The sequence below is a fragment of the Zonotrichia albicollis genome, chromosome 1 (assembly GCF_047830755.1).
Source record: "Zonotrichia albicollis isolate bZonAlb1 chromosome 1, bZonAlb1.hap1, whole genome shotgun sequence".
NCBI lineage: Eukaryota > Metazoa > Chordata > Aves > Passeriformes > Passerellidae > Zonotrichia > Zonotrichia albicollis.
The window spans coordinates 141,561,601-141,574,732 of record NC_133819.1 but is presented as its reverse complement, the minus strand read 5'-3'; the positions used below and the strand labels follow the sequence as shown (position 1 = coordinate 141,574,732).

General features: G+C 43.4%; 1 protein-coding gene across 2 annotated transcripts in view; it reads right to left on the bottom strand.

Annotated features, from left to right (window-relative positions):
• SYBU (syntabulin) overlaps positions 1–13,132 on the bottom strand; it is a 40,224-nt gene that overhangs the window by 2,623 nt on the left and 24,469 nt on the right. Inside the window, exons 1-4 of one of the 2 annotated variants that reach the window (XM_074556218.1) lie at positions 7,113–7,137; positions 4,286–4,388; positions 1,730–1,933; positions 585–734 (exon numbers count right to left, since the gene is read on the bottom strand). In XM_074556218.1, the coding sequence (XP_074412319.1) occupies positions 585–734; positions 1,730–1,933; positions 4,286–4,326 (395 nt within the window). In that variant the 5' untranslated portion in view covers positions 4,327–4,388; positions 7,113–7,137. Of the gene's footprint in view, positions 1–584; positions 735–1,729; positions 1,934–4,285; positions 4,389–7,112; positions 7,138–13,132 lie in introns of those variants that run through there. The other variant, XM_074556209.1, reaches the window with a different exon arrangement.

Below are 13,132 nucleotides of genomic sequence, written 5' to 3'. Positions count from 1 at the left end.
TGTGACCCCTTGGGTTGTCTGTGCTGGAGAGCCAGCTCTCAGAGGGCAGTTTTAGTAAGAGACATCTGCTGCTGTGTAATGCATGTTGTCACTTCTTTGCTCAGCATCCACACTAAGGGCTATTGTGAAAAATTCAGCATGTAAGTGACAAAAACACAAATAGGCACGGTGCTTTGGGTATGAACTATTCTTTCACTGGGGAAAAGGAGGATATTTGCAGTTCTACTTCACTGAGAGAGGTAGAACAGGACACTAAGGTAACACATGCTAGCAGGTAGAAACTGTTCTATGTATAAAAGGTCTCAATCTAAATAAGACTTGTAAAAAGTTGTCCTTTAAAAACATTTTATTGTGAAAGTTCCAAGAAGGAAAAAGAGCTATATTTATAAATAATTCATTGTTTTGCATCCCCTTAGTGCACTCTGAAACCTGAAATACTGAAAACAACCTAACCAGACTAATCGTATTTCAATTTTCTTAATGGAAACTTCATTGATCAAGAAATGAGTAAAACCACTCAGAATCCCCACCCCTAAATGTTCCCAAATAAAACCTTTCTGACTGATTTCTGAAGTGAGGTTTACCTTTCTTTGAGTTTGCTTTCAGATTCCTTCAGCTTGGTTTTCAAATGTCGCACTGCCACTTCTTTCTGCTGCAGAGGAGTCAAATACTGCTCTGGGTTTTGTGGCTTAATGCTGTGATTGTCACCACAAGAATTGTATCTCCCTGACCGCCTGAAAAAACCCAAAAAAACCCCATCACATAACATCACTCTTACAGTTCTTAAATCCTGGCAGAATGAAAAACATCCCGTTGATGGATAAATGCAAAACTTGACTCATCAGGGGCTCCTCGGTGTCCACACAAGTTACTCCACCTTGCCAATTAAAGTACTTGAGGAAGCAGCTGATTTGTAGCTATAGTGCAAGATTTACTATTTATTGTACTTGGCTTCAGTGTCATTACGTCAAATAAGGCTTTTAACTTTATTTTGACTTTACAATACCTGGCCATTCGCTCACCCCAAATGGGTGGTGTGCCCAAGAACAGGAAGGGCAGGGGTACCCATCTACAGCCAGCCAGGCGAGGCAGCCCAAGGAACAAGTTCAGCTCCACACAGGATTTATAAAGCTGAGCACACTGAAATCCACACTCATCCCTTGTAGCTCTGGGGTGTATATTACATGCTCAGTCAGCCAATACACATGTACATTGGCTGCTCAGTCGTCTGGGAGCGTGGACAACAGCAGCAGCATGGTGGCCATTTCTTCTCTGCAACACATGTCACATGCTCTGTCTGTATTCTTTCCTGTACAGGAAACTGCACTCCTTAGGGAGGTGCCTAAGGCTAGGTGGGGTGAATTTTCGCTCAAGTGCATCATGTTTCCTACACTACCCCACCCAATTCTCTTTGAAGTGAAAAGAACCCTACAACAAACAAACCAGTAAATCCTCATAAGAACTGATGGCATGAAATAGCCTGCCTTGGAGTGAAAACCAACTGCAAAGGATTTTGACTTAAAGTAAGCTTGAATTTTAAAGTGCTGAAACAATAAAGCTTTTACATGGTATGGAGAACCTTGCTGACTGTTAAGTCACCTATATAAGGCACCATAACTATGGTGAGGAGCAAGATGACCTGCATGGCAACTCCTACAGCTGATCCCACACTACAGTGCAGAGAGACTGTCAATGTACCCAACACCAGGAGGCTGAAACACAGACTTGCCTCATCACTGGACTGCTATCACTTCCTTTGTACGAGCCTGAGTTGCTGCTGCTGGCTGAAGAAGCCCTGTAACTCTGATGGATGTTGGCCGGACTCAGATGGTTTTTGCACAGTGTTGATGAAGCATCCTTTCCATGTGAAGAAGGTGGACTGGCTCCAGACTTGTAGGATGAGGATCCATTATTCCGACCGTAAGGACCACGACTGGAGAAGAACCAAAACGGTGAAAGCATTATTCTCATCACACAATCCATTATATGTCTTATTTTATACACAAAGTTCTCTAAACAATAAACCAGAGAGATAACTGTGAGTGGCTGGAAAGAAATAAAATTCTGACATGATCAGCAACTGCATGTTCTTTCACTGGCAGGGGGTTCTCAGTCTGAATTACATGTTCTAAGGAAATCTCAGCCATTTTACATCTCTCTGTGGACAGCACAGTTCTCAGTGACTCCATCAGATCATTCATGTTCCCTGAATCTTTGACTTGGTTAAGTAAGGAGAGGCCTGTGGTCTGGACTAATGCCAAAAGAACCACACTGCAGCTTTCCCTGGCCAGGCCTGCAGAGTGGTGCCTGTGCACGGAGGGTTGCTGTAAGACTGCTTTCATGCTCCTCAGCAAGCAGCCTGAGGGATCACAGTGTGCAATGAAAACAGATTTGTTTGGGCCACTGTTCTTTTCTGCCTTTGGCATACTGGGTGCTTCATCTGTCATGGTCAGCTATTCATTCACTTCGATATAGCTTGAGCCCCATGGAGAGCAGGCTGAAAAAGCATTAAAAGAGACAGAGGAAAATACAGTATTTTCTTTTTTTCTTCCAGTTTTTCTCATACATATTTACCTTTCTTTTTCCATTCTTTATAAAAGAATCTGTCAACTGTGTGTGCTGGAAAGCAGTTGGTATCCTCCCTGCCTGACAGCTGCCCAAGGGCTGGAGTGCTCTGAGGCCAGCTTCTCGGGATGTTTCCCTTTCCTGCTCACTTGGTTTGCCATCCTACATGACTACACTACCACCTTCACTTTCCCACTGAAGTTGTTCTTCTAAATGGTAATGAAAGGGCAGGCTTGAAAAAATAAAATAAAAAAAAGTCCAAACAAAAAATATCAGAAAAAGGCAAACCCAGCCAGCAAAAGAGAAGGCATGAATATAAAAAAATCAAATACCACAGAATTATGAAGCAACATCTCTTCTTTAAATTGTTTCAATTGGTTTTTTCCCTTCTCAGCAAATGGAACAGTTTATAAGGAACAGATGGTTGAGTGGCTGCTGCGAACCTTCATCACACTGCTGTGGTTTGGGTGATTTTGTAATTATTTTACAATGAACTACAGAACTGTGGTTTGTGACAACATGGAACTGTTTCATAGCAAGAACAGTTAAAAAAGAACATATTGCAAAGGAGATATCTCTTTCCACTTCATACAGGGTATCATCAACTGTGGCAGAACTCGCAGAGACTGTGCTTAACATAGCAGGGCATCAGAAGGAGACTTATTACAGAGGACTTCTGTCCAATATAGTATGCTCTAGTTTAAAGTTATATTAAAATGCCCAGTAGTATATGAAATGACACAGAAGCTCACTGAAATTAAGGTGATTTTAGGGCTTCATATTACACTTAGTACCATTTTTTCCCACAGCCAATAACTTTACTTGTTGAATGTAATCTAGAGGGAACTCAAGTAGTGTTTATTTTTCCCAGTCTCAGGATACAGATAGGAAAGTGCTCTCAAAGCCTCACTCTGACAGCCTCTGTGTTCCAGGGCACTCCACGACCTCCAGGATGCCGGTGTGACTCAGGCACACGGGTACCCTGCTGCCACCCCAGCCTGCCTGCCAGCTCCTCCACCATGGGCAGGAAACCACTCCTGTCCCTGAGAACTCCCTCCTCCTGCTCCACAAAATGTAACCAGCAGGGATTGCGTGGGCAGAACACAAAGTGTGCTGATCCATCCCACTGCCCCTGTGTTCTCAAGCTGCCTGAATTTGCAATTCACAGATGACAGGGAGAAATCTTACAAAAATCTTTCATGAAAGGTTCACTTAGATGACTATGATATAATTTTTTTTTTAATTGCCTATAGGCTAGGCAAGGGTATTTCAGAAAAAAAATCCAACATCAAATGCAATACTGTCTACTTCTTACAACAAAAAATGAGATAATGATCTGGAAGGGTGTAAGCTCAGCTGACAATTTATGACAGAGATAAAACAAATTAAGACTAAAAGGTTTAGGTTAACTGGTTAGAAATACTGCTGTTAATTAACACACCCAGCTCTCTCTCCACTCCAGCCAATGCCTTTTCTGCCTTACCTGATTCTATTTCCTGTACTTGCCATGAATAAACAAAAAAACCCCCAACAGCTGGCTGATCTGGCACACTGACAATTTCTGTGCACTGAATACAGCTTTTTTTTCTTTCTTCTACTGCAGTTCTCACCAGTGTGCTACCAAAGAGCCTTGTGTTAACCCAATTGTTTTAAAATGCAAGACCTTACACAGTAGTCTATCTTTGTACTAGCAATATTCAGGAAAAACTGCTTTGCTTACTTGCGAGAAAAAGAAGATCTCTTGCTTCCAGCAGCCGACATATGGACTTCAGGTGCTGAAATACTGCCTGTGCTGCTTGAAGAGCTAAAATCGGCTTCACTGCCTGGAAAGGAAAAGGAAAGAGTAAAAACATGGAAATTATAACTCAAAGATTGTTTTCAAAATAACAGTGAATCACAAGCATCCTTCCTTTGTCTGTTCTGGGTGAATTTCAGAAGTTGCATGGATTTTCAAACATCCCTGGGGACAGGAGATGGATTTGCTCCAGATTTTCCCCATTTCTTCAGAACTGGCACTTCAACAAGAGCAGAAAAAACACATTTGGACACAAAACCCTCACACTACAGAAGCCATTTTAGGTCTCAGACAAGAACACTTGTTGTGACAACCTGTTCGCTCCTCACAGACACCGACAGACGAACGAGGCTGTTCACGTGGCTCCTTCAGGAGCACAGTGATTAGGAACACACCACTGTAAGTGGGTATTTCTCATGCTTTAAATCATGCAGAAACACTGCTCGCTGCTTCTGTTTTGTCTTCTCAGATAACATAAATGTACATATATATATAGGTACAGGCTAATGGTAAATTTATATATTTATCTACACGCGTATGGAGAGTTTCATGTGGTACAGAAGCATAGTGAGGCAGTTGTAATAACCTTAAAATAATCCAGTAATCACATGTAGGTTTCAAGTGCTTCTCAGGTACCACCAAGTCATCTGATTACTGATTTTCTACGGATCACACCTTTTATTTGACAAGCTCTGGCATATTGCTCTCATTTTGCTAAGGCAGGTAGATGTACTAAGAAAGTCTTATCCTCGGGAAGAAAAACACACCAAAGGTTTAATTTTTTTCCAATCTGTCAGTCTAATGGCAAGCATCCTATGCTCTACCCAGGTCTCATGCTGTTGAGCCACAGTAATGAATGGTGACTTTAGCTGAGGGGATGGAAATAATTCTCCAACACTTTTTAAACAGCTGACCAAGCACAGCATTTCTTACCTGGGAATTTCTGGATGTCATCCCATGGATAGACATCCCCAAGCCAGAAGATGCAAACTTGCCATTTTTGTTATTTTTTTCCACACAGGAGAGATGCAGCTGGAGCCACCATCATCTACTGCAGCTAGACCTTCTAGTCCTCAATCTCTCTTAAATTCTACACAGAGCTCATGGTGAAAGGTGCATGTTTCACCCTGAACACCTCAGACTGAGGAAAGGCTTTGTCAGAGCCTGGCTTCACAGCCTTAAAGAGGCTGAGACAGCCAGCAACCATTCTCACATGGGGCAACACTTAGCTACCTGCCTTAGGATAAGGTGTGAATGGATTTAACCCAGTACTTTCCCTACCTCATGACATCTGATACCAGCCTCTATTTCTCTGCTCCTCTGCATCAGCCCATCCTCAGCCCAATTTCAAAGTGCTCAGATACAAAGCTTAGCTCTTCAAAAGGGGATCCCAGGGACCCAGCTCTAGCACCTCTAACCAGCTCCATACCCAGTACAATGCCTCGATAACCAGATCCAAGCCATCACATCCATAACCAGATCAGAGCTGTGTGCAAATTTGCAAGGGGAGGAAGAAAAGTAGCAAAGCCACCTGGTTTCAGAGAGTATTTATGTCATGTTTACAGATGTAAATGTGAGAGACCTTGCCCTTGGGAAGCAAAATGATCGTGGGACATGATATTCCAAGATGCAACAGTTTTCCTGATCAACAAAATATCCCCATCTACAAGACTAATATACACTCCAAACAACCTCTTGGTATCACACTACACCCAAAACTACTTTTCTAAAAAAGACTCAAACAGGTAAACACATCACACAGATGTCATACCTCTGGTGTTCCAGTCCCCAAAACATCTCTATGCTTGCAGGACACCAGCAGCTTTCCCAAGGCAAGTCCTGGCTGTGGCACAGAGAGCAGGAGCCCTAGCCAAGGTTCATCTCTGGGTAAGCAGATCACATCATAATCAGATCTTGCTATCGAAAGCATTGCCGAGTAGCAAGGCTTAACAACCGCCTCTCCGTGACCTGCCTGGCTTGGAGCACCAAGGGCTGCAAGGCTGGACACTGCTGGGAAGAGCCAGCACTGCCTGAAAACACAACCACACCATCAGCAGAGCTTTCTGAAAGACTGAACTGCATCTGAGACCAGGAACCGTGTCTGCAAAGCATGAACTAACCTTTCTGGCCCCAGTTCTAATAACAGCTACACACAAGCTTAACACTTCACACAGGAGACTACTTATGTTTAAAATTAGGCATGTGGCTATTTATAGGACCTTTGAGAACATTTTATAAGTTAAAGGGGTCACTGCTAGTAATGGTTCCAAGTGTACAAATGATGTTCAAACCAGTTTTGTGTGTAGCAGAGTTTGACAGCAATGTTATTAGGAGAATTTAAAAAACATCTTTTCCCATTTGGTAGATATCTCTGAGTAAAACAACATAGCATCTATCCATAAAATACCCACTGCAATATTGTCCTGGGTAGGTGTGACTTCTGTCTTAGAAATATCTTAATAAAACATGAAACTCTCTGTCTAGCAGCAGTGCAGGCAAGAGCTGAACACGGCCTCTCATTCTTCTAATGCCATTCTCCAGGCTGACAGCTTCCTAAGGATGACTCTTGATTATTTTTGTCACTGTGACTATGTAATGGCAAAAAGTCACACATCTAAGCTCCAGAACAGCCCATTAATTTAGTGCTAACAATGAAAGAGACTGACATTTCTCAACCCCGCATTCCTTTGTCGTAACTGGCTGTAACTTGTTTAGCTCCAATAAGACACTTTTCTCTTAAAAGGACTCTTACCCCCTCCTGCAAAAGATGCTACACGTTGAGTCACCAGCTTCAGGAGTATGTCATTTGGAGCTCACGCATTCAAACTCTTGCAGGCTGCAGCCATCAGTGTCCCAGCCCATGGAGCCAGCCCGGTGTCCATGCTGGGCAGCCCGCGCTCCGCGCCCGGCAGCGGGCTCCGAGCAGTACGCCCACGCTGCGGGAGCAGAGCTCTGCACTGCTCTGTGCAATGGGAGGAACAGCACAGGGATGGCCAACCAAGCACCGTCACATTTTCCAGGGCTGCTCTTTGCCGGGAATGGGTATCTGAGAAGCAAGAGAGCAATCCTGCAGAGCCCAGAGTTCTTTACCGCTCGGGGGGGCTGCGGCACCGACCTGAGAGCGCTCTGCAGGCAGCATCACGCTCTGTGCTGCCTTTTCGCCGCCTTGCTGCCCTGACAGCACCGCGACAGCCCCTGGGCTCGGCTGACACCGAGGGAAGAGAAGGGAGCCCGTGCCAGCTGCGGTGCTGCCTCTGACGAGCCGTGCGGGCAGCGCCGCCCGGGCAGAGGCGCACAGTGGCCACGGTCCGGCAGCGTGTGGCGTCTGCCACCACGGCTCGGGGAGCTCACGCTCCCCTGCCGCAGCACGGGATTCAACTGGGACACTCTTACCAATGTCTCAAGGGCGTTTCCCATGCTGCATCCGATGCAGTAAGAGATTTGGGGGCGGGATCGAGGAGCGGGAGAAGGAGCCGCCCGTGCGGGGGCCGCTCCGCCTGCGGCTGGCACGGCCGCGTGTTTATCCCAGCGGCGCAGGGCGGGCACCGCGCCCGCTCCAGGCGGGGAAAGGCCTCACCTCTGACTGTATCCTCTGCCCTGCCCCAGCCACTGCCCGAGCACAGCAGCGGTACAGCTCCTCTTAAAGGGAGTGTCTTACCCCTTCCTGCAAAAGATGCTAGGCGTTCAGTCACCAGCTTCAGCAGTACGTCATTTGGAGTTCATACATATACATATACACATGTGTATGTATACACATACACATACACATGCAAAGATATACATGTGGTCATGTTTATGCAGTTAAAAGATACATTTTCTACACCAGAAACGACCTATGTAAGAAAACTACACTGCTGACATGCACTAAAAAATGTAAAAAAAAAAAAAAAAAGGCTGCAGAGAAGCAATGAAATATTGCTTTAACAATCCAGGCTTTTCTTCAAATAACACCCTTAAAAATGACATATCTTTATATGTATATCAGTCTTGAAGTAGATTTTGCATATAGCCAGTGAAACAGAGCTGTAAGAAAAACAGTGCTGACAGAAAGAGCTTGTCCTCAAATTGTAAAGCATTTAAATTTGCTGACTTTTCTTGCCTTCAAAAGCATTTTGTGATACAGCCAAGTGTCCAAATATGCATACATATTAACCACTTTGGTGCAGTTACTTGAGGAATAAGCGGCATGCTATCTCTCTAGATAGCTTGATTTTGAGACCCCCAGAACTTGGGCCTATGTGAAAAAATATCCAGCAAGGTCATTAAAAGCAGCTGGAAAAGTAGAGAGAATTCTGTTGTTATGCCCACTAATGAAAGGACCAGTATTTTTAAGAGATTTGGTTCAATTTATCTTGAGAGCTTTAACTCCCAGCTACATCTCTAGCTCCAATATTTAACAGCATAAGCAGGATATTTCCAGGAAGTACTAATGCTGCTTTTATTTTTCTATTTAATATGGGGTTGTTCCTGCAAGATGCTGTACACCACAAATGACTGAGGAAAGAAAACCACACTGCTTACATGCACCGAAAAATGTAAAAAAATAAGCTGCAAAGAAGCAATGAAATTTTGCTTTAACATTTCAGGCTTTTCTTCAGATAACACCCTTAAAAATGACCCATTTTGAAGCAAAGTCTCCTAGTGGGAAATGTGCTGAATTCAAAGTGTCAAGACCTTAGATGATAGTGGTTTTTGGTTCCGGTCCCTGGCCTTTGACTTATTATTTATTTGACTTAAGATTATCGTATGGGAGACTCTTATTTTGGACTTAACTATTACATTTCTCACTGAACAGTAACTGGGCAAAAGCAGATGTAACCTTGAGAGCAAGGAACAGGTCACAGCTCTCCTCCATGTGGATTGCATTCCATGTAGTTTGGAATGTAATCTTTGGGTGACAAAGGATGTTCTCACAAGCTCTGCCTCTGCCAGTGTCACTCTCTCCACTACAATGAGAGAGAGGAAGCGGAAGATGCCCAGTAGGTTGCAGTGGTTCAGGAACTCTTAGGATTAGTGTAGATTTGGGCTCCTTTGGTCTAAAGAGGGCACTGGACTCAGACCTTTTCCTCAAGCTCTAACTGCTCAGGTGTGACACAGCACAGACTGGTAGCACTGGTGCTGCTCATATTTCAGAGGAATGAAACTTGCTGGATGCCTGCACTCACAAAGAAGGTCTGGCTCTGCTATGGAGCTTCACAGTGAATCCAAGGCATGCACGTGGGCACACCCAGGACTACAGGCAGGTGACTAAGTCTGGGACATGGGCACTTCTCCCTGGCATCTCCTGTGGGCATGTCTGGCATGCTCTCTGCTGTGAATCTTGGATTTTAGTACCTAATCACCCCTCTGGTTTTATATAAGGTTTAGTCATTGAACTCACATTTGTGAGTTGTGCTCCACGAATAATGGCAAGAAACTGGGTACAGCAATGTCCGATGTCTGGCATCCTCAGTCCTAAGGCAACAGGCATCCCTTCCCTATGCCACTGCACTGGCCAATGGATGAAACCATCACTCCCACCCCTGGGGACATCCACCCAACTGCTCAACAGTGCTCCCTCAGCAGACAGGTCTGTGGTCACACTTCAGCTGAGTGCTTGGCCCAATAACAGCTGGGACCTTGGGCAGCTGGCAGAGATGCATTCAGAGGGGATGTGGAGAAAAACTTTGGGTGTGAGTCTCCATAAATTGTTCAAATGTGTTGGGCAAGAAGATTTCCTGCTCAGAACCAGACAGACTTTTGGGAAGGACTTCAACACAGATCCTGCTTCCCTGTGTTTGGATCAAAATGCAATTTTACAAATTATTATTTATCTAGATTTCCGCTCGTTTTTATTGCTTATTCTTTTTACTTTGAAAGAAGGATTGTTATCAAATAATTAATCTCATTAAGCAGTTTTCTAATCTAAGTACTATAGTTTTAGTAGTAATATGAACCACACTAATGCAAATTATAAGCATTGCAGATCTCAATATGAATACATAATGTGACTTATGCATTCTGTGAAACCACAATCAATCAAGCTCTTCTCTCAAAACACAGTCACTACAAAATAATTACTGACATTGGCTGAGAGCCATCAAGCATATTCTGCATATCACTATGATCTGGGCTTGTGTTTTTCTTAATTGTTTCTAATTCACTGATTTGTAGAGAAGCCAAAAGTAGATGTTGGAACAGACAAAGAGCATAATAAATTGGAGCTTTTTGCTGCCTTATGCATTTTTGAGGCTATTTTTCATACAGAAGTCAGCCTGACCTAATTTTTTTTTTTTTTTGTGCTTCTGTATGGAACTTGAGCCATTCTAACAACACCTTAAAAATGACTCCCACAGTTTCACTCTTCTGAGCCTGAAGTGACCTTTGTCAGGGGGAACATATGCTCATGGAGCAGAAGGGAACAGTCTGGAAAGCTTATCTTCATGTTCAAACAAAAAGGCTCTTTGTTATCAGAGACAGAAGGATGCTACTTTCCTACACCAACCTCAATACAAACATTGAGACTGGAGGTTCAAAAAATATACTGGGAGTTTTATAACGTAATGCTAAACTTGCATTTGACAGTTTCATAAATTATATCTTTAATCCACCTATGGACAAGTATATTTTATAAGCAACCATGCAGTATCACCTCAGGGGATTTTTTATGTACCGGGCAGTACTATTTGGTCTGTTTGAAGGGAAATGGATAGGCTGGTCAGAAGTATTTTTAGGAACTGGAAAATGTCATCTTTGGCAGGGATAACCTAGCAGTACACAGAGAGCAGCAAACTTCATCACAGACTGGGAAAAGATCCCAGCCCTCCTGTCACGTTGGTGGCAGAAGTTGAACAAAGGGCTTTCAGAGGCCCCTTCAACACAAATCTGCTTCCTGTGTGCAAGGAGGAGGGCACAGTGTATCTGTGAGTGCATGAAATTGCATGCAAAACCTGATTCAAGTGAAAGCTTCTGCACAGTCACCCTTAATATAAGACATATGGTTTTCATTTTAATGTGCATAAAACATTTAAATCAGTTTGACATGTTTTCAACAGGCAAGGAAAAAACACTGGAAGGAGAAACATATCTGGGGGGTAACTGATGAAACAACCCTGCAATTCCAGGATGAAAAGCAAAATTTGTTGTAAGCTAATAAAATATTTACTGTAACACACATGTTGAAATTATTACAAAAAACTAATGAAGTTAAGTGCCATCTGTTGAAAAGAACAGCAAAACCTTACGCAGTTGGTTGCATAAACTGTATTTTTTACAGTAACAAATCCAAGGTAGATCTGAGGCCAATGCATTTCAAGTTATTACTGCCATCATTTGTTGCTTTTTTTCACTCTTACTGCTAAGAAGCAAAAATGACAGACAAGAAGCCTGTGCTTTTTCAGCTTATTAATCCTTGCAGGTTTGTGGTCAAGCTGTATTCCACCAGCTCTAGCAAGCAGAACACAGCCTGCCCAGATTTCAAAAGCCAACAACTTCCTATTATTTACAGAATCTAAGAAAGGTGGAACACAGACCTGTAATGAAGTGCCTCAGCATGGAAGCAAGACAATGTAATACTAATAAAATATGAAACAAACCTGGCAGAATTTTCATTTCTTTAAAATATATTTTATGTAATGGTGCATATAAAATACACTATTATAAAGCAGGTTTGCTTTTTTTTATGCAACATTAAAGGCAGTACATTTCAGAATCCTTGGGGAAGCCATGTCCATCTTGCAGAGGCTGGAGGCTGAATGTACAAAATGAGGTTGGGTCTCCAGCTCCTGGTGAGAGTTACAGCAGTTTTGGAACTGGTGCTCTCCTGAACGGCCATCTCAGCAGGTACCACCTCCCACCCATCTCACTCAGCAAAGCTTCTCAGCTCTGCCAAATTCACTTCTGTGCATGCCTGGAAGCAGGTCAGCTAAAAAAGTGGTGAACAGTTTGGTGCCTCTTTCAAAAGACCTGGGTGGGTGTTTCACACTGCACCACATAAAACAGGATCCACACAAAACAAACCCAATGATAGCTCTTTTATGCTGTCTGCTTTTCCTGGGGAAAGAAAGACTCTACCAGGGAGTTTTAGGGCCAGGCTTAGCTTTCAACTGGGAGGATGCTGCTCATGATATCCCAGTCACACCCCCAGGAACACAGCATCCAGCAATAAGAACTTGATCAAGAGATGAGGGCCCATCCATGCAGCTTATCACACCCTTCTCCAGCTCCTCCATAAAACCACCTAGTAGTCTGGAATGCCTGTCTTCATTAACTCCTGCTACATGGGTGAAATCCATACAGGCTGGAATTTCCCACAGCTCCCACCTCCATCAGAAGACTCCACCTTGCACACAACACAGCTGAGAAAACTGTTCTCTGCATCTAGAGTTTTAGCAAAGTTGGGAAACTTCTATCTAGTTGTTCTGGCTAGAGCAGAACAACTAGACAGAAGTTATTCTGTTGTACTCAGGGTTTTGTTTCATGAGTACTGTGGTATATTTACTGGAACAGTTACTGGACATGCATTTTTCCTTTCTCTTAGGCTCTTCCCGAGCTCAGAATTCTTTACGTCAAGAGACAAGCAAAACAGAGTGAAGACATCTAAAGCATAGCTTAATTGGGATTTAGATATCTATGTACATAAAAGCAAGTGAAATACCACAACTTAAATAGGCCAGATGTTTAAAATGACACCACTATCTGCAAAGATCTGGTAAGTTGTTTATGCTTGACCTTCCTTTTCTGAGCCCAGTCACCACTCACCCACCAATGCCTTTGTAGACAGTGAAATCAAGT